This window comes from Macaca thibetana, chromosome 12, assembly GCF_024542745.1.
Source record: "Macaca thibetana thibetana isolate TM-01 chromosome 12, ASM2454274v1, whole genome shotgun sequence".
NCBI lineage: Eukaryota > Metazoa > Chordata > Mammalia > Primates > Cercopithecidae > Macaca > Macaca thibetana.
The window spans coordinates 99,392,151-99,414,193 of NC_065589.1; the positions used below are offsets into that span (position 1 = coordinate 99,392,151).

The 22,043-nt window shown below is 35.0% G+C and overlaps 1 protein-coding gene across 2 annotated transcripts in view; it reads right to left on the minus strand.

Moving 5' to 3' along the window:
- Nucleotides 1-22,043, minus strand: part of ARHGAP15 (Rho GTPase activating protein 15) — a 629,043-nt gene that overhangs the window by 199,727 nt on the left and 407,273 nt on the right. For both annotated transcript variants that reach the window (XM_050751741.1, XM_050751742.1), the window contains exon 11: nucleotides 5,942-6,019. In XM_050751741.1, the coding sequence (XP_050607698.1) occupies nucleotides 5,942-6,019 (78 nt within the window). The remainder of the gene's footprint in view (nucleotides 1-5,941; nucleotides 6,020-22,043) is intronic.

Genomic DNA, 22,043 nt, shown 5'->3' on the forward strand with positions numbered 1-22,043 from the left:
CAAGGGCTATTTTATAAGAACAGAAATTTGAAATCCTTTTTCAGATCTTTTTCTGTTTCATCCAATTGCTTATTTCATGATGAAACTGCCAATTGTTCACATTCTTTCTCACTTTCTCTTGCTTTTATTCAATTTTTGATGCTGCCAATAATATGAAAAGCACAGGGATAGCTACTAAAGTTGATGCTTGGCTTTGCTTTAAGGTACAAATCTATATTAAAGTAGTTTAGGTACAGTTGGTAAACAAAATTGTTTTTCTAATAGTTTTTTTCAACGGAGCTTATTCTTAGCATGTTTAAACTAAGCACATTCATCTCTTTAAGTCAATATCTAATTTGGATTATTATGCCAATAAAATCTAGGTAGATAAAGATATCTACAAGACTATAAATTAATGAAAAAATCCTCTCATTTAAAACAAATGCACACGCGTGTGTGCGCTCACACACACTCAAACGAGATTCTTGATCATGTAGATTTATAGCATTTGTATACTTTGTTCCTCCTTGTTTGCAAAAGTAGAGAAAGTTTTCCTTAACAGTTTTTCTTTAAATTTTGTTTCTACAAATGAAAAACATGTCGGCCGGGCGCAGTGGCTCACGCCTGTAATCCCAGCACTTTGGGAGGCCGAAGCGGGCGGATCACTTGAGGTCAGGAGTTTGAGACATGGTGAAACCCTTCTCTACTAAAAATACAAATATTAGCGAGCACGGTGGCGGGCGCCTGTAATCCCAGCTACTCAGGATGCTGAGGCAGGAGAATGGCGTGAACCCAGGAGGCAGAGGTTGCAGTGTGAGCGGAGATCGCGCCACTGCACTCCAGGCTGGGTGACAGGCAGAGACTCCCTCTCAAAAAAAAAAAAAAAAAAAAAAAAAAAAAAAAAAAAAAGAGAGAGAGAGAGAGAGAGAAAGATAAAAGAAAAACATGTCTAAAATCCTGGTAAGAAGTAGTTTTCTTCAGTTCAGGAAAACAGAGAGAATATTTGTAACTGTGTACTAAGAGACACCCATCTGAAAAATTCTCAGTCAGTTCTTCCAGCAATGCTTCATAGCTCTCCCATTGGCTCAAGGGCTCGGGAAGGTTCATAGCAAGATTTTTCCAAAAAGAAAGGCAATCTCTCTTGTCCCTTTTTCAAAGGGTGAAAGAGGATGTCTAAGTAATACCAAGTGAGTCTGAACTGAATTTGTAGTTTGGGCAATAAGCCTAAGGCATAGATGGGCAGCTCAAACCCAAGTGTCAATGTGGGAAGGAGGGGGAATTTAGCCTGGGGGAATTTCCAAGACTTTCTGTCAAAAGTTCTCAAGACATGCAGCATCCTCCATGCTGAAGTCTGTCCTTTGCAAAGTACCCCCCATGCAAGAAAACTGTAAGGAGGTCACAGATCATTCTGAAGAATCAACGCAATGTCACAGGCTGATGACAGGTTGACATCTAAGGTCATGGACCAGTTTTCTTTGGGGATGCCTTCACAAAGCAGAAGAGCTGTATCAGCAAAATGTCACTGAAAGCTGTCACCAAATTCAACAAACAGGGCAGAGCACTGCTCACAAGCACACCAACAGCCCAGTAAATCGAGAATCCTCGATCCCTTTCCCAAAGGCTGCAACAGAATAGTGTGTTAAAGTAGTTTCTTGGGCCAAACATAGATACATAAAGCCATACAGGGAATGGCAATGCCAGGCTTCTTCATAACTGTGATGTTTGGCGTTTCTCCAAACAGCTCTTGAACAATTTTAGCAAAACTCCAACGGTAGTACGCGTCACTAACCAACACAAGAGGCGGGGTGTAAAGGAAAGTCATGAATGAGCGTGCGTAGCACGAAAAGACTAATCTCTGCTTTTATAAAGAGATAATCAACAGCTGATGAATTGGAAATGCAGAATGATGGCGGTGGTTTGCATCATAGGCTCTGAGTCAGACAGATCTGGGATCTAGTCTTAGCTCCTTCACTTATATGTTATATGACCTTAGGACATTATTCAATATCTGAACTTCAGTTTTTACAGCTGTAAAACGGGAATAATAATACTACCTACTCTATGGGATGGAAGAAAGGATTAAATTAAATTATGTAAATAAAGTGCTTAGGACGGTGCCTGGCAAATAATAAATTATGAAAATGCTGCTTACTTTCATAATAATTACTATTATCATCATTACTAGTTATAATTAGGAAATGCTTTTCAAAAGTGAACACTTTGAATATAACTTACATGTCATCTGAACTGGAAGTATAATAAGGGTATCTAATTCCCCCTGATTTAGTAAGTCAAACAGAAAACCAAAACAAATTGAGTTATTCAACTGGTGTATTTAGAATTGCTGATGATTGTAGAATTCAAGAAAATTAGTGAAATACATAAATTACAATTCATCTGTCTTGAAAATCTCAAAAATCAGTTTTTATTTGTCTAGTCGAACAGTGGGCAGGGCTTACTTGTTTAAAAATGTATATTTAGAACCTTCTAGAAAAGAAACATGTGCAAGGTGAATAAAGGGGAATAAAATATGTTAATACAAGGCAGGTATGCCAAAAATCATTTATGTTTCATCTTAGACTGCAAAAATGATGCACTGCCTTTACATAGCACTTTATGCTTTTCATGGAATTTTCCCTGCATTGCCATTTTATTCTATTAGACACACAGAGAGAGGGCCACAGAGGGCCACATGTACACTTACAATCTCTTTGCACCCAGCACTGATTATTTTCAAGTCAGCTCTACTATTAGAGTCCTGATCCAGATGGAGGGGAAGGTATGGCATTAGCAACAAGGTTGTGGGGCCAGTCCAGAAAACACATTCAAAGGATAATCTGATTAGCAAATTTTGAAAGGGGTTGGTATATCCATTTCACTTATCATCTAATTCAAAAAACTCCATAACACAACTTGGACAAAGTTACCAGTATCAAAGGTCCTAATGAAGCATAATTTGTGTTGAGTATGTTGCATTCTGACAGTGCTATAAACCAGGGAGACAGTTTACTGACAATTCTGTGCTACCAGATACCAACGCAGGCCTCTGTCCAGCTTTACATTGTCAATTCTCATGGAAACATGAGCGGTTACATAGCCTCAGAGTACACTGAAGTTTGGATTGCAAAAGATGAGATGGACAGATTTCATATTTTCATTGCAGATTTTTTTCTTTGCCTTTTCAAACTACTGAGCATAATTTTTTTTAAAGGCAGGAAATGCAACTAGTGTTTGTTTCTAGCATGGCTTCTGTTTTGAGATTTCTTCTTTGTAGAAGAAATGTGTTGCCCAGCTGTCTAGAATCCCAATCAGGATATCGTTTCAGCATAAACTGTATTATAAAAATGATTTTAGCTGATTATAAGCTAGAATGAATATGAGGCTAGGGCTATTTTATCCAAATTTTACCCACAGAGGGGGCACTCTGATTCAGTTAAATGGAAATAATATAAATGAATGAGGTAAAGTTTAGTTCTGTGTTTTGCCCAGGAAAGAGAGTAATTGTGAAAGACAAAGAATTGCATTAGTGAACAAGCAGAGCTGTGGAGATTCTCAGTTATAGAGATTCTTAGAAGCAAGAGTCATGTGGCAAGTGGCCAAAAGTATTGCAATCAACATTTAAAAAACTGGTTCAACCCAAGTTGAATTGCTGGAGAATTGAATGCTCTCCAGTTTTAATACTTCTCCTACCTGCAACACTCACATACATTGTTCAACAAATATTAATTAAAAACTCCCTGTATGAGGAGCTCCTTGTATGGAAACACCAAGGCTAGAACTGGTTAATGGGAAAAGATACAAGGATGATTCAAGTTCTACCTTTTTAGAGATTTGTGAAAGAGACAGACATTTCAGCCAGTATCCTATTTTTTGATTCCAAGACTTACAAATTTTAATGTTTCTGAAATACAATCACTGAGTACATTTGATTATATCCTTTCCAAAAGTTGGCATTAAATCTATGGGTCTTATAATAGATGGAATTTTAAAAGTTAGATGTGAATGTACTACTGTAAATTCAGCTATTCAGTGTAAGGGGAACAGAGAAGAAATCTAACTGGAGGCTTCTTGAATGAAATTACTATAATCTGGGCCTTGAAGAAAAAGAAGAAATCTACCAGGCTGGAAGCTTGTGTATGTGGGATGAGAAAGAAAAGATAGGAGGATATTGAAAGTAAAGGGAAGAGCATATGCAAAGACATTAAAAAACACAACAATATGGAAATGTGGGAGTACAGTTTATATATTAAATGTATTATGAAAAACATTCAGAGAACCTGAAGCCAGCTATTATAGAAGCTAAGTGGGAAGCTAGAGTACAAGGATTTAGGATTTGGAGTTCTTCTGAAGACACTCTTGACTGTTTTTAAGTAAAAGGAGAACTAACATGAGTCTGTCACATTCCTAAGTGTTGTAGATGTTATTCAATTTAATTTTCCCAAATGTTCCCAAGGCATCCCCCCACTGTTTTTCCTGATAGGGAACAGAGGCATAGGGAGGTTAAGATACCAAGGATACAAGGAGAGAGTCTAAGTTCTACCTCATCTGTATGATTTTAAAACTTATGAGCTGTCAATAACACCAACTTAAGATGTTTCGGTCTTGTTTTTCATTTTCTAATTTTTAATTTTTATTTTTTGAATTAATATACATTTTTAGAGCAGTTTTAAGGTTACAGAATAATTGAGCAGAAAGTACAGAGAGTTAACTTATATCTCCTCACCCTTCCAAAAGTTTTCCCTATTAATAGCATCTTGCATTAATGGGGTAGATTGTTATAATTGATAAGCCAATATCAATACATTATTATTAAGTAAATATTATAATTTACATAAGGATTCACTCTTTGTGTTGCATTTTATGGGTTTTGACAAATGTGTAATGACATGTATGCGTAATTATGGCATCATACAGAATTGTTTGCCCTCAAAATCTCCTGTGCTTACCTATTCATCTCTCCCTCTTTCCCCCAAACCCGTCTCACTGTTTCCACTCATCTTTTACTCTCTGTAGTTTTCCTTTACCCAGAATGTTATATTGTTGGAATCATGTGTTTTCACACTGGCTTCCTTTACTCAGCATATGCATTCAGATTACTCTAAGTCTTTTCATGGCTTGAAAGCTCATTTCTTTTCATCCCTGAATAATATTCCATTGTATGGATGTATTCTGGTTGGTTTGTCCCTGCACCTACTGAAGGACATCTTAGTTGCATTCTAGTTTTGCCAATTATGAAAAAAGCTGCTGTAAATATTTGTATGTAGGTTTTTTTGTGTTCATGAGTTTTTAACTCATTTGGGTAAGTACCAAGAAGTACTGGATCATACGATAAAATTACAATTATTTTCATAAGAAACTGCCAAATTTTCTTCCAAAGTGATTGAATCATTTTTCATTTCCACCAGCAATGAATGAGAGTTCCTGTTGCTCCACATCTTAGGCAGCATTTGGTGTTGTCAGTATTTCAGCCATTCTAACAGATGTGCAGTGATATCTCATTGTTTTAATTTACAACTCTTTGATATCATATGCATTTCCTAATTTTTTTCTTACCTACTACATATTTTTTCTATTATCTGTTATTTTGACTTTTACATTTTCCATCATTCATTGGTTCATTCATCAACATATAGTAAGTGTCCATTGCAAGTCAATAACATTTTTTGAATATGGGTCATTTTTCTTTTACTCTTTTTCTATTTTTTCCCCATTTTTATTTTGACATGTTCCATTCATTATTTATTTCACATAAACTATTAATTTGTTTCTCTATATATTCTATTCATTTCTAGATAAACTAGTTGGTTATCTTTTACTTTTCTGATAATTTTTAAATTTCCTCCACTTTCTCATTCTCCTGTTAGTTTTATTATTATTTATTCACAGTACATACAGCACAGTGTCTGAAATATTGTTCCATATGAAACTGTTTGAAAAAATCTCTGAAGTGGAAATCACTTACCTTGGTTGACAATAAATCTTAACTTCTGTATTGTTGCCAGATTGCCACTAACTCGATATATTCCATCAACATCTAGACCTGAAGACAAAAGGGCATATTTTATATTAGCACATATAGGAACTGAGATGGCTAAAAAAAAAAAAACTATGAAAAGAAGGAGTAAATCACACCAAATATCTCTTCTTCTCAGAGAAAACTAATTTGTATGTTCTAAATTATGCACTCTTCAAAATTTTAATCTCAATAAAGTAATTATGGTGTTCAGTCATAATTAAAATTATCATCAGTAAATTTGAGTCTAATTAAGGCACAAAAGAGCAGTAGGTAGCATAGGATTACATCATATATTTAAGGTTCATTTCCAAGGAAAATATAGGAATCAAACTGGGTAGGGGAGAAACCTCTAGACATTTGTGTATTATTGCCTTTTTTCTACAAGGTAAAATAACTCAAGACATTTGTGAGACATTTGCTACTGGCCTGACTTACTGTCTTCCTGCCTTTCTGTCTCTCTTCTTTCCTTCCTCTCCTCCCCTCAGCTCTTTATCTTCCCTCCATTTCTGTTCTGTTCTGTTCTATTCTGTTCTGTTCTATTCTATTCTATTCTATTCTATTCTATTCTATTCTATTCTATTCTATTCTATTCTATTCTTGTTTTCCTGTGATTGCTACAGAACAACATGTTTTGGTCTGATTGTTTGAAACTAAAGAGTAAAAATTCTATTCTAGATATAATGCTAGTTTGATAACTTCCAGTGTATTATAGGTAATGGGTGCTCCATTATGGAGAGAAAAATAAAAAAATCTTTAGCAAAATGGTAAAATGAATTTCAGATTATTTTAGAACTGTTCATCTGTAATTCAAAATAACTTATCCTGGCAGTGAATTTCAATAATCATTCACTTGTTTTCCACACATCTATTTATAGAATCTAGTTAATTTCATGACCACGTTATGAGGACAACGAAGAAACAGGAAAACGAAAAGGGAAACGCTTAGTCAAACACTATAGTAGTATCTAAAAATGCCGAAAACATAATTTTAATGTCAAGAGTGTATATTCTTTGATGTGTCTGGGCACTCAGAGAGGCCTAGGTGAAACTGCCAGCAGACGCAGAGGTCTTATCTCAGCAGTTTCTCTAGGGAGGTGGTATAGCATCATGGATAATCATTGTAATTCACAATAGTATTAAATATATTGGTAGAAATTATTGCCATAGTATAACAGAATAAAGGCTTTCCAAAGCTCTTTACTGGCATAAAATGAGCTCATTTATTGCTTTACTATCTCTACATTTTTACACACTTTATATTAGGAACACTTCTGCCATTGTGCAAAATATTTCATTGGGAGGTTAGGGTAGAATAACATAGCTTAGAACACTGGTAGTAATGGCATAATTTAGGATAGTCATTCACTATAGTTTTTACTCTTCCATGTAATAAACTATATGATTACTTGAGATAATGGCAATAAAATGGAATAGCTATTAACAAATGTATTAATTGATGTGACTTTATAGTTCTAGAATAATCTAAGAAATGATTGAGACTCTGTCTCTCCCTGAGAACTATAAATTGTGAGGAATTGGATGAAGCTGGACACCAGTTAGCCAGTGGTGAAACTTTCTAAGACATATATATTTGTAAAAATCCAATATATTTTTTCTTCATGATGCACAAATTACCTCCATTAATCTAAGTCTATCTGGTTTGTTTGTTTTAAAGTACAATTTCTGCTTGACAGCTTAAATGTGATAATAGTCCTAATTAAAATTTTTCTAATATTTAATTCCTACCTTTAGTATTGGTCTCTTTTGGTCTTAAGTTCATGCACTTACACCCAGAATGTTAAAAAATTAATTTACAAAATCTTATTAATCATTTTTTTCCTTTGTCATTAGATGCTATTTGGTACTTAGTTTTAACCTATGAAATTTTAAATAACATGATAGATTTAAAACTACCAAAAATTTTACATTAAACTGTGTCCTTTTCAAAGTTTTCCCTCTTAATTTTTTTGAACATATAACCACTGAGGAAATTATCTTAAAATTATTCTCTAAAATCACCCTCAGAGGCCCTGAAATGTTTATAGAAAAATGTTCATAATGGCATGCTTGGGGGTTTCGGGGAGAGTTTTGGATTTGGAAGTAGACAAATGGCATCAGAACCATGAGTGGTGAATAAAGTCACCTTGATGTTTGCCACCACAAACAAACAAACAAACAAAGTTTGATCAAGTGAACGTGGCCCTGATTTTTTCCCACGGATTATCAATTGATTTTAAGGAATTTAGAGAAAACGAATTATTGTAGAAAATAGAAACATCAATGGAATATGTGGGTCTATGTTCTCTAAATGAGAAATTCTAATGTTTTTTAAAAATCAAATTAGTCTGTTTTACAATGATTAAAGATAAAATGTGAATATCTATTACAACAAAAATGAGAACATTGTGTGTTTTTAAAAAATGTTGTTTTGCTAATTAGCTAGACCCTTATCAGAGGTCTATTATAAATGAAATTATTTGAATTTCAAAATTTAATTGCAAATAAGGGTCTTACTTAATCATTGCTTTAATATGCATATTTATACAAGGTGTAAAATCAAATGAATGTCTATTGTGAAGTTAGCACTCTTCCTTTTCAAATATTATTCTACATGCTATTGAAATGCATAGAGTCGTAAACTGGTTTTTAACTGATGAAATTCCCTATATCCAAAAAGTTTTTTTCTTTTAGAGAGTTACAATATAAGAAGTGCTTTCCTTCGTCTTTCATACATTTCTTTAAAAAAAATTTTAAGTCTAGTAATCAAAACCATTTGAAAAAGTCATATGGATTGGACATATATTACATATAAACAACTGGAAAGCAGTATACTGTTTAAAGAAAGCAGCCTCATCCTAAAGTAATAACACAACTTTCTTTTGGCATAAAAGGAGGGAGCACAGCTGGTGGAGACAGGAAGGGTAAATCAGACCTGTGCTACCACTGTGGTTGTAGACCTGAGTCACAGCAGAGAAACTGCTTTGTGACTGGAGATAGAAACCAGAAAGTAAAAGGGAGTAAAGCAAAACATATTAGATGCAATATGAATCTATCTTGACACAACTTTCAAGCCCTTTAAATTCAAAGATACCAACACTATATATCTTGTGAGTGATAATGATCTCTGACATTAGCGGCTCCTGCTTTGAATGGCTCATGCTTTCTGGCTATCATACTTTTTAAATTACATAAATAGAGTGAAAATGACAAAGTTTCATATGAAAAGGGAGGGTATTACATTTTGCAAAATAATCTGGAACATATCAGTGAATTTTAACAGTTATAAATTATGTAGGTACAGTCTTGAAGTTGATTTGCTTTCCCCTGAATGGCTCACAGAACAGCAGACCCAAAGTTCTAGGACTATTACCCAAATTACAATTATTCACGTGCCATCTTCCTTTTACTCCAAGAACTTTGAAAGTTATGCCAAACCAAACCAATGTAAATTGGTGGATTTGGACATCCTTTTCATGACCACATTATTCTTGCTGGATTGCAAACTACTTATTTTGGAAATATAATTAGACTTCGTATGATTTTTAAATGACCAATGTCTTCAAGGTACCTCTTTTGTGCTTTGGAGAAGGTTGGTGAAAAATCGCTTTGAGAGGTACCTCTTTCAAGAAAATAACATGACTGTAAATGCTAACAGGATTTTTGCCTGTTATGCTAAAAATACTTTGGGAACACGATAAAACTAAGTCATTTTACTTTTTTAAAAAAAATCAGACTGGCATTAATGGTAGTATGAAAAATTCTCTGAAGAAATCCACATTCACTGAAATATTGTTTATTTGTTCATCATCAGCTAACCTTCTTATATTTCAAAATAGTGTTTACTGTTGGCAGAAATCACTGGGTATTGCTGTAGGGGATTTTTAAAAGTCTCCCCACCCCCTCCCCCACGTTTTTTTTTTTTTTTTTTTTTTTTTTTTCCCTGAAGAAGCTTAGACTGGGATAGACACACAATTAGGAGTTATTAGACCAAATGGTGGTCTAAGCCCAGCGGAAAGAATGCAGCTGTCATGAGTAATTCCCACCATAAATCTTAGACACTTTGCAAAAAGAAATCTAAGACCAACACTCTGTCCAGAGTTGACTGGCTTATCTGCCAAAATATGGGCAGTTTTTGACAATGCAGACGAGTCTGTTAAAAATAGTCAAAAACTGGTTTAGGTAGCATTTTGGGTAGCCCGAATGATGGACACACCACGCAGATGTGGAGTTTGAGCCTGGTTGAGTGGTGTGCCCCGAATGTCTGCTTGGTTTTCTGACACACAACAAAATGCATCTGAACCTTTGCAGCCTGCAAATGTGGGCTGGGAATTTTGCACAAACAGTCCCTCTCCTGAGATTTATGGCGCGTCCTAATTCCTAGGAGGCCAGAGCTACCACAAGAAATGCCATTCTCGCAATACTTTGAACTTCTGGCTTCTCCCTCCGGTGAAAACCTTTGAGCACAGGAACACTCAGGTTGCCCTTAGCCCCTGCACTTTTCTCTCTCAGTCCTTCCAAAGTTCTACTTGGGTTCTGAGCTAAACATGAGAAACTCTGGTGCCATTTAGACCTATCCCTCCTCCTCTAAGTTGAAGTGAGTGTTTCAAACATTTTTTTTGCTAGCTTATTTGTTCACACACTTTAAATTCAATGACTGAGAGTACAAGTTATAACTTAGAATTCTAATCTCTCTTCCAACTCAGTGGTGTTTATTTTGTACCTATCTGCCATTTTTATTTAATTATGGTTAATTTCGTATGAGATGCCCATCCTTCAATAGCCTTGCTATTTCCTAAGAATGATTCCCTTAGGAAATAGCTGGCACAATTTTGATTTTCAAACGAGAATAATTTTATTCTATAGGATAACTATATGACTTCGTAAAAACCATTCTAAAAATGTATACAGGTTTTTTTTTTTTTTTTTTGCTATACTTCCATGGTTTAAAAAAACAATAAAAACCAAAATTAAACCACATAGAACAATATACAATCCAAACTAAGTACAGTAGCTGCCCCAACCTGCTTTCCAAAGAGAGTTATTGTTAACAGTTCTATTTTAGGCCAGGCTCAGTGACTCACACCAACAATCCCAGCATTTTGGGAGGCCAAGGCAGGAGAATCACTTGAGCCCAGGAATCCAAGACCAGCCTCGGCAACAACTATCTTCACACAAAAAAATTAAAAATTAGCCTGGCATGGTGGCTACTCAGGAGTCCGACGTAGGAGAATCACTTGAGCCCAGGAAGTTGAGGCTGCAGTGAGCCTTGATCACACGACTGCACCCCAGCCGGGGTGGACAGAGCGAGGCCCTGTCTCAAAAAGAAAAGTTCTATTTTCATTCTTTTTGTTAATGTTAATATGTCATATTTCTCTTTATTAATTAACTTTGAATGGTATTTATTGATTTCTCAGAAAATATAAAGAGCTTAATGCATTCACAGTTCCTACCACTTATCTGTACACCCTCTTTCTCTTGAGTTAATTTGCCTATTTCTATATGTTAGCATATCAAATTATCTCTGAGCTATGAAAAATAAAGCAGTATATTTATTCTTACTTCTCTCTACTACTTCCCTTCCCAGTTTTACTCTGTATGCATTTATTGTTTATATTCTTAAAATTTGGGACATTTTGTTTTTTATAACTATTTTGTGTCTTATCTATGGGTTAATAGTCACTATTTTTTAAAAAGGGAGCATGTTGGGGTTTAACATTAAAATTTAGTTTCACAAAGGAGAGCTCCCGAAACACTTAACTTGTCCTCTTCTTCCTTTGTAGGTTTCTTCATTTCTTCAGATTAAGTCCTGCCCAACAGAAGTTTCTGCAGTGATAGAAATGTTCTGTCTCTTTGCTGTCCAAATCAGCATTCACTGGCCACATATAACTGGCTACAGAGAATATTAACCACTTGAAACGTGGTTAATACAACTGAGGGACTGAATTTTATTTTATTCAGCTTTGAGTAACTTAACCACACATGGCCGGTGATGACCATTTTAGACAATGTGACTCTAGGTCAGCATCAACTACCCTCCTTCTCTTGTATTCCATTGTTATTCTTTCTTGGATTGAATTTTAAGAAGTTTCTTGATTCATAAAAGAATGTGATTGATAATTTTTCTTACTTTACCCGTCTGACTGTTTTCTTTTGCTTCCTAATTGATTGTTGACTTGAATATTTATTTCAGTTTCATAATCTTTTATTTTTCTAACTTTGAAAAATAAATGTTCCATTATCTTCTAGCATCCCTGCTGTTAAGTCTGATGTCAAATTGATTCTTGACACTTTACAGGTAAATTGCTTTTGCTCTCGGATTAAAAAAATTTTTTTTCTCTTTAAACTTGTAGCAGTAAAATGTCACTCATATGTGCTCCCCATCTGGGCCTTTTCATTTGGAAAACTTTTTCTTATATTATTTGCTCAATATTGTTTTCCCTGTATTATCTCTCTTCTCTGTATCTAGAATTTATTTAAGACAGATTATCAAATATTGGATTACCTTTATGATTGAGATTGATTAAAATAAACAGTGGTCATGGGTACCTCTGTATGTGTCCAGCTCTCTCCCTCCCTACAACTTGTCTAATCTTAAATGAGAATGGTATGTGGGGGTATCTTGCAGGGTAAAAGGGTGGTGAGTAGACAATAGGCCAGGGGTTCTACCCAGTTATCAAAGTAAGGGAGACTTAACTTAGGGTATAGAGAACTTTACCTATTTTGCACCTGGGAAAAGGTATATCTAATTCTGTTGGAGAAGACCTGAGACACTTTCTTCTCTATTGCCTTCTTTCTCAGACGCCAGCAACTTTTCCATCCTTACAGAAATTGCTCTCAGGCTCAAGCACCTGCTGTAGATGCCTCTTTGGTGCAGGATAAAGAAAGAGGAGCCCAGTTCTCACAGCTGTTAGATCCTGTTATTTAATGAATTACTTTCTTTACTGTCCTCTGGACAATTTCTATTCTTTTTATTTGTTGCCTCCAAGTTTGGTTATTCTCTGGGACATCCCTGGAAAGAACTGTGCCTAATTGTGGTGTCTGGGAATGGTGTTTCTCCTGCTTTCATTTCTCTATTTGTTTGATCCCATCTGCTTCCTCTCTTCCTGGAATTTCTATTTCTTGTCTGCTTATGGCACCTTTTCTGTTTTCAGCACCATTATCAGTTTTTTTCTTTTTAAAACACATATTTTCTATTATTTCATTGGGATTGTTTTGAGGGAAGAGAATCAGACATATTTTTTCAGTCTGCCAACTTGAATGTGAGGCCTACATCGTTTTTCATAAAAACAGAACTTTAAAAATTGAAAACAGAAGTTTCATTAGTTTGTGAAGATACTACTATATAATTTTCATGATTGGCACATGGGAAATAAATGGTAAGGGATTAAACTGTGAATATTTAAAACAGTCATTACGCAATTGCAATTCGAATGTTGAAAGAATAGGTTGCTACAGGTGAGTTTCAGCACATCTCTCACTTCATTTTTCTTACTCCTGTCCTTTTCTGTGTTTATAGAAATTCCTACTATCATTTACGTATTTTTCAATTCTTTTATACTGAGGTTGTTTTAGTTTTTCATTTCTTTCATGAGCCTTTTCTTTTCAATTTTTATCTCATTTTGGTTTTTTGTTCTCTCTTCCTCATAGCTCTGCTATGAATGCTTGCTTCATAGACACAATTATTGCAACAAGTTTTTCTTTTTAATGTCATAACAAAATACCTTCAATTTTTCCTTCATTATTTTATTTGCTTTTGGTTATCATTATCTAGATTTTATTGGCTCATTTTTGATTATTCCTTTCTGAAAAATTGTATTTAATCTCCCAGGTATTTGTAGGGGATTCATAAGGAAAATAAGAATTTTTATTCTCTTAAGACATGGAAAAGATAAATATTTGTTGCTAATTTTTCATTAATGTTAGACTAAAAAGAGGTCACTAAGGATTTTTTTTTTTCATTTCTGAGAAAATGGCTTAGAACCTATGATACAAAAAAATGAGCAATTATTTAAAATTGTTTATATAGCCAGTGTCTGAGCTAGGGGCAAATTCCAGATTTAAATTAAATACCTTGAAAGAGCACATAATAAAGGAATATATATATGTGTATATATATACATACATACTAAGAAAAAGGTGGTATCAAATAGACTCTTGAATCAGAAAGGAGAATGCTTTTTCAAGGACATTTCATGGAATACTTGGGCAATTGGGATCATTTTCAAATGCTTCACCCTCACTTCCTTGCTTTGCCCCTGTTACTTCAACCTGTTAATATTTGGAAATAAGATTGTTGTTTTTTTGCAAAAATATTTATCTTTAATATTGGTCCTATTTGCTCTTCTGCCCAGTCCCGAACTCTTAACGAGCCTTGTCTTATTTGAACACTGGAGAAGGCAGATGTTGTTATATTGCTCCAGCATCAAAATTGGGTGAGGAAAAGAACTAAATACCCTGAGTGTTAAGTGTGTTACCGGTTCTGCATTGTGTCATCTATGTGGTTAAGTGTGTTAGTGGTTCTGCATTGTATCATTTATGCATTGAAAAGTTCTGGGACAATAGAGTTTGGGGATTGTGGGTGGGGGGATGGTAGGGAGACATGTGGGAAGAGAGTGGCTATCTTGCTTTTTACTGTTATTAGATATTCTTGTATAGAGACGCAGGGTTGGATTCAGTCTTTGAAAACAACTTATTGCATTACTCTCCTAGTTTCTTCATCTCTCTCATTCATGGTAAGTGGGATATTAGACATTTCCATAAGTAGAAGAAAATCTCACTGACTTCTTCAAATGTTACAAAAAGAAAAAAAAGCCATCCCTCCTCAATGTGGATACACGGGAAAAACCACTGTCATTCCTCATTATTAGAATTTTTCCCTTATATTTATACTTAGTTCTTGCCAAAATATCTCATCAATTTTCTGGTAATTGGAGATGCTTATCCATACCATTGGAATCTGGTAGTATAGGCAGTAGTATACTTTTAAAAATATTATTTCCTGGTTTCCATTTGCTGTGATTCTTTTTATGGATTAGGCTTGTTTGTGTGTATAGCCTCTATACATTGAATTTAACTCCCACCTTTAAAATGATTCCTTTTAACTTAAGGATTACCAAATGGTAAGTCAACCAGGGCAAAGACAAGGGGAAAAAGTTCCAGTGTGGCTAATGTGATATAGATTGATAAGCCATTTATGTACCTTGCTTAATATCTAGTTAACATGAAACAATAGTGGAACAATAGTGTCCTATAATGTGGCTCATTTTCTGCACACTGATTCTTACATCTCTCTCTAAGCTAAGAATTTGAGGCCTGACTGCATGAAGCCTGCAGGATAGTAGACATAAATGTGATTTATGCCAGCCTTAGGATCATTTGGAAATCTCTGAAGATAAGAAAGATCTCAGCAATATTCTGAGTTTGCTTGTGAAATTTCTCTAAAAAAGAACCTAGCATCGGTGGTCTGATCAGACCAAAGATGATGAACTGAAATGATTTCTTGAGAGTGGGAAACAAGGTACCTATAAACAGTCATTGACAAATTATCTTACATGTTTCTTTTTTAAAAAAATCTTAGTCTTGAAGACAAATTTTGGTCAATGATTCTGGTTATCATTAAGTGAGAGCTGTTGCCTTGAAGAAAAACTTAGTGTATCTGGAAGATATTGAAGTTGGAGGTTGTATTTGGTTTATCTCATATTATTCTCTGAGTTTCTTTTATGTTGCAGTTCTACTGTTATGCTGTGATCATGCTGATGTAAATAAATCATTCATTTGGTAGTATGACTTGCTTAGTGTGTTTCATTAAAATAAATAGAAGTAACAAGAACAATGAATCTAATTTCATCTGCCACTATCATCTGGTAGTTTGCAAGCCAATATGCCAGCATAACCTGAGATCTACACAGCAGTGGGGTGGTCACAGCAGGTTTAAAGAAAGAAAACCAGCTTCCTGGAGATGCTATTCCTAAGGAAAGCTTGGAGTCTCAGGAGGATTAATCTGTACTATGTGCCCATGTACCCTTTAAAAAAAAATTTTAGCAAGATACTATTTCATAAGTTAAAGAAACACAATAAATGGCTCACCAACAGAAACAAGAAGAAAACTGAAAAATGGCTCCTTTTGGGATGAGGTTGTAAGAGTTATATAAAGTGTACCTTTGATCCCATCATACTTGAAATAGATATTGATTTAAAATTCATACATTTGCCATCATTTTTTTCAATCCCTCCACCCGTAATTTTTTTTTTTTTTAACATCTAAACAAAGTGACCTCATTGTTTTCCACTGGATTTTTTTAAACATTGGCTGGGATGATTGAGATTCAGGAATGTGGGAAAATGGATTCCCAAACCACGTCCCTCCCCTTTCATTCTGAACTGTAATTTTTGGCTTGGCTTGAATCACAGTCATCACATTTCAGCCTGAATCTCTCTGTAAAGTGATCTTTCTTAAACATTTCTCTCACTCATCAAGGGATCAGAAACAAAGCTGTTCTAGCCTTTCAGCAAAACACTTACAGGCAGCTTTTACAGAGAAGTCGCAAGAGCTAAATTTCCTCTAAAATTGTTTGAAAAGCGAACATTTTCAGTGTCTCATTGTCCTTTTTGTGAATCTTGTCATCTGTATGCCATGAGCTCCAGCAGCTATTTTAATCTGTTTTTGTTTGCAATCCATTTGGTGTCCACCCAAGGAAATGCAGGTGATTCTAATTAACTTACTGCTGAAGATGTAGGAAAAAAAAATTCCAATTGTGATGTAGCGAATTATATACTTAAAACCTTTCTTCAATTATTTATAACACATTATTAATGAAAATGTTATATAAATATATTTATCACCTAGTTCATTGCTGTTCACTTTTTAAAAATCAATAGGGATTATGGCACAAGAAAAAGCCACACACATTCACAAATACAGACACAATACAGACCCCAAGAACACTTGCCAACTTTTATTTAACAAGAGTAGCAACTTAAAAATAACATTATTTTTACTTTGTGCAACATAGTTTAATATCTGAAATAACTCTGTTCCAATAAAAATCTATTGAAATACTCTCAGGCCTAACTCTGCCCTGAAGGTAAAAGTGATTAATTGAAAGATTTTGGCAGATCTCTGCTCACCACCAGGGCAGTTTAATTTAGAACACATTCAACCATTTCTCAGTGTCTCTGTGTTGGTGGAGCATAACTTTTGATCTTCTCTGGGGAGGTGCCTCTAATTCAGACCCTTTGGCTTGCCACTTCCTGGAGGGTTTTGATGGCTTGCCTCTGCTAAGCATTCAGGTGAGAGAGAGCGCTCCCCTGGCTGCTGCCTCTCAAGTGAGTTCGTAAAAGCAAATTCCAGGCACAAAGACAAGATATTCTACAAACCCATTTGAGTACACCGACCATCAGCAAAGTCCTATTTAGATCACAGACAAAATGGTTCTTTTTTCAGCTTCTTGCTGCCTGTCTAAACTTCTGAGAAATTATAGCGTCAGTAGCCTCTTTCCCAGGCAAAGAAGAAGGTGCTCTTAACTATGACAGTGGATGAAGCCGAGACATTTGAGCTTCCTATTCTCAGGAAACACAAATAGGATGACTGTTTTCTTTTTGAGAATACAGGAGAAACTGTTTAGCGGATATTATTAATACTTTTGCTAAACAGAAAGGTGGGACTAGGGCATGTTCATTCCTGCTTGGCAGATGGACCTGTGTTAAACTGTGATTAAATGGAAGAACAGATGAATTCTAAGATATTCTGTGGCCCTTGAATTGGTGAATTCCAACTCTCCAGGCAATTTGACAGATATTGTGTAGGCACTTACTATATTGCAAAAGTGTACTAGGCATTGGGGTATAGTAACAAACATGGTATACACACTGCCATATGTAATGGAGCCATAGCATGCACTAAAATGTGAGAACATATATTTTCTGTGAGGTGGATTATAAAAATGATTCTGTTTTTAAATCGTTTTACATATTTCCCAACTATTTTATAAGTGTTTATATACATATATATACACACACGTGTATAGTATATACATATATATTACTCTTGTGAACAAACAATATTAATGACATTTATTATGAAAACATTATGACATAGATTGAAATTATTTGATACTTATGAGTTTATGTTCCCACAGACCCACTTGAAAAATGTTTGGAGACTATCATAAATCTGTTCTGTATCCTTGAATACTGTATTTTGTATCTCTAATTTAGCTGAAAGATGGTTTAAGACTCTTGAAATGAGGTTCAAAATCTTCATGGGACACACAGTAGAAATCTCAAAATTAAGTATTTCATAAACTATTTCTTACTGGGGAAATCAGATCCAGATTTGGAGATAGAAATATAAGGTACCTGGAATAGAACTGAAAAGACAAAAACATTTTCCCTACTTAGAAGCTCTACCTTTCCCTGGACAATTTATACCATTGGCTTTTGCAATTTTGGGACTCGTACAAAAAGAAATGCATAAGCAAAAGCCAAGAGGTAGCAATAAAGTTGGCTTTCTGACTTTCTTTTGTCACAACATAAAGTAGAAAGATTAGCCTTCTTCTAGTGGTCTAGGAGAGACCTAACTTCTCAGCTTCATTCTGTAGTACATAAGGGCTGTTAACAATCTAACAAAGAACTATGCACCCTCTGTTTACTCAAAATACTTTGTTGACTTAAAAAAAGGCATTCCAATACCAATTGTTCCCTTATTTAAACTCATCTAGCACTAGTGTAATACAAACCAGATTTTCAGCTTCTGGGTGATTTTGTCACATAGATCTACATTGAAAGATTTGTGGAAATATGTGGGTATTTGCATATGTATATATACACATATATATTTATATATATATATTTAGTATCTCTCATTTCTTTCTGATTGATTGTCATGGAAAGAAAATATTTTAAACTAACATGTGCCAAAAAATGGACAAATGAGATTACATCAAACTAGGAAGCTTCTGCACAGTAAAGGAAACAATCAACAGAGTGGAGTGATAACCTATAGAATGGCAGAAATTATTTTCAAACTGTACATTTGACAGGATGTTAACATCAGAATGTATAAGGTACTCAACTCAATACAAAACAACCAAAAACCAAATGACCTGAGCCCAAGTTAAAAATAAGCAAAAAACTAAATAGATACTTCCCAAAAAAGACATAAAAATGGCCAATAGGTAAACGGGAAAATGCTCGACCTCACTAATCATCAGATACATGCAAATTAGAGCAACAATGAGATATCACCTTACCTCTGATAGAATGGCTATTATTAAAAAGACAAAAGATAATGAGTATTGGCAAGGATGTGGAGAAAAGGAATCCCTTTTATATTGTTGGTGGGAATGTAAATTAGTACAACCATTATGGAAAAAAGTACAGAGATTCCTCAAACAATTAAAAATAGTAATACCATATGATCCAGCAATCCCTCCCACTGGGTATATATCCAAAGGAAATAAAATCAGTATATCAAAAAGATATCTGCACTCTTATTTTATTATAGTAATATTTACAATACCCAAGATATGGAATTAACCTAAGTGTCCATAAACAGTTGAATAAAATGTGATATTATATATATCACGTGATATATATATCACATATATAATATCACGTTTTTTTTTTTTTTGAGACGGAGTCTTGCTCTGTCACCCAGGCTGGAGTGCAGTGGCCGGATCTCAGCTCACTGCAAGCTCCTCCTCTCGGGTTCACGCCATTCTCCTGCCTCAGCCTCCCGAGTAGCTGGGACTACAGGCACCCGCCACTTCACCCGGCTAGTTTTTTGTATTTTTTAGTAGAGACGGGGTTTCACCGTATTAGCCAGGATAGTCTCGATCTCCTGACCTCATGATCCGCCCGTCTCGGCCTCCCAAAGTGCTGGGATTACAGGCTTGAGCCACCGCGCCCGGCCAATATCACGTTTTATCATTCAACCATTTATCATATATATGAGACACACACACACACACACACACACACACACACACACACAAATGGAATACTATTCAGCCATTAAAAAATCCTGCTTTCGTGACAACCTGAATGAACTTGAAGGACATTATGTTAAGTGAAATAAACCAGGAACAGAAATATACATATTGCATGATCTCACACATATGTGGAATTCAAAAAGGTTGATCTCATAGAAGGAGAGAGTGGAATGGTGGCTACTAGAGACTGGGATGATTGGGGGGATGGTAGGAATGAGAAAATGTTGGTCAAAGTATACATAATTATAATTAGATAGGAGGAATACATTTCAAGGGATCTATTGGATAGCAAGATGACTACAGGTAATGATGACATATATTCTGGAAAAATGTAATGAGAGTAAATGTTAAGTGCTCTCATCTATGATAACTATGTGAGGTAATTTGTTAGTTACATAGATTTACCTATTTCACAATATGCATATACTTTAAAACTTCATGTTGTATGTGATCAAAACATATATTATCTACAAATTTAAAAAAACTAAGATGTTTTATATATGCTGATGTTCATTGACATAACATTTATGAAATATCTAACTCCATATACGTGACTTTCCAAAGTGGCAAGATATCAATTATAAATATATTTCATGTTTTCTTTTGTATGAAATGTAAATAAAGCATGTCTTAATTTCTCTATTTCCTCCAGGGGATGGCAGAGTTTGAGTTTTGATGTTAGAAACTCCATTGAATTTGAATGTTCGGAAATCCATAATCAGGCACTATAGTTAAATCTTGAAGTGCCATGGAAGATAGAAATGAAAGATTTTCAATTTGAAGACTTGGATTTTATGCCATTGGTTCCCAAGATAAGTTAATATTAATTATAGAGGCTACATTTACAGTTTATTTTCAGAAATTCTGGGAAGATAATTCTTTCTTAAAACATTTCACACAGTCTTGCTAATGCCTAAAATTCTGTAACTAGAATTCTTTCTTTTTTCTTCAAATCCTATTGGAGGATTTCACATCAAACCTCACTAGTCATACATGCTTTAGTATGTGGATTAATTTATCAGATCTTTTACTGGGAGCAGACTTTAACTGAAAAGAAGACAAGTACGATGAGTTCACTTGTGTAAGATGTGGGAGAGAAAAAGGTGGAGAAGAAGGGGGCAAGTACATAATGGGAGAGGAACAGAAAGGGAAAATGGGTACAACATATTGGTTTCAAATGAATTCAAAAGAGTGGTTGCTATTATCCAAAGTTTCTCCCTTCCTGGGTTACCTGCTATTTTGGACACACCAAGACACAGAAAAAAAGAAGTATATTACTGTACTTAGAAATTTGGGGGAGAAGAGGCACATTTTTAAGCTTGATTAAACACAATTTTTTTAACATAATTTATTCTTATAGTAATTTTCTATCATAAGGAAATTAGAAATATGGAAATTGTAAAAAATCACATCTTCTTCAGGGAAAACTTATAAAATAATTTTTCTTTCAGGTGAGTACAATGCTCTAAACTGAGGTTCCTAAATCCATATAGGTTTTTTTTTTTTTTTTCCCGAGACAGGGTCTCACTCTTGTCACTCAGGCTGGAGTGCAGTGGTATGATCACAGCTCACAGCAGCCTCAACCTCTCCAGGCTCAGGTGATCCTCCCACCTCAGGCTCTCAAGTAGCTGCAACTGCAGGCACACACCATCACGCCTGGCTATTTTTTTTTTTTTTTTTTTTTTTATTTTTTTTGTAGAGACAGGGTTTTGCCATGTTGCCCAGGTTGATCTCGAACTCCTCAGCTCAAGAGATCTGCCCACCTCAGCCTCCCAAAGTGCTGGGATTGTAGGTATGAACCATTTTTCCTGGCCCCATATAGGTCTTTTTTTCTATAGATTGAAATGTTGTGAATATACACAGCATTCTCCCATGAAATCAGATCTCTGAAGCCAGGCCTGTCTCCTCTCTGGGTAAGGACTGCAGAGAACACAATGACTTCTCTCACCATATCACTTCTGCAGTTTCACTATATGTGGCATTGTCTGTGTATACATCACTGGGTCTGTAGTAGCCCATTTTCATACTGCTATAATGAACTACCTATGACTCAGTAA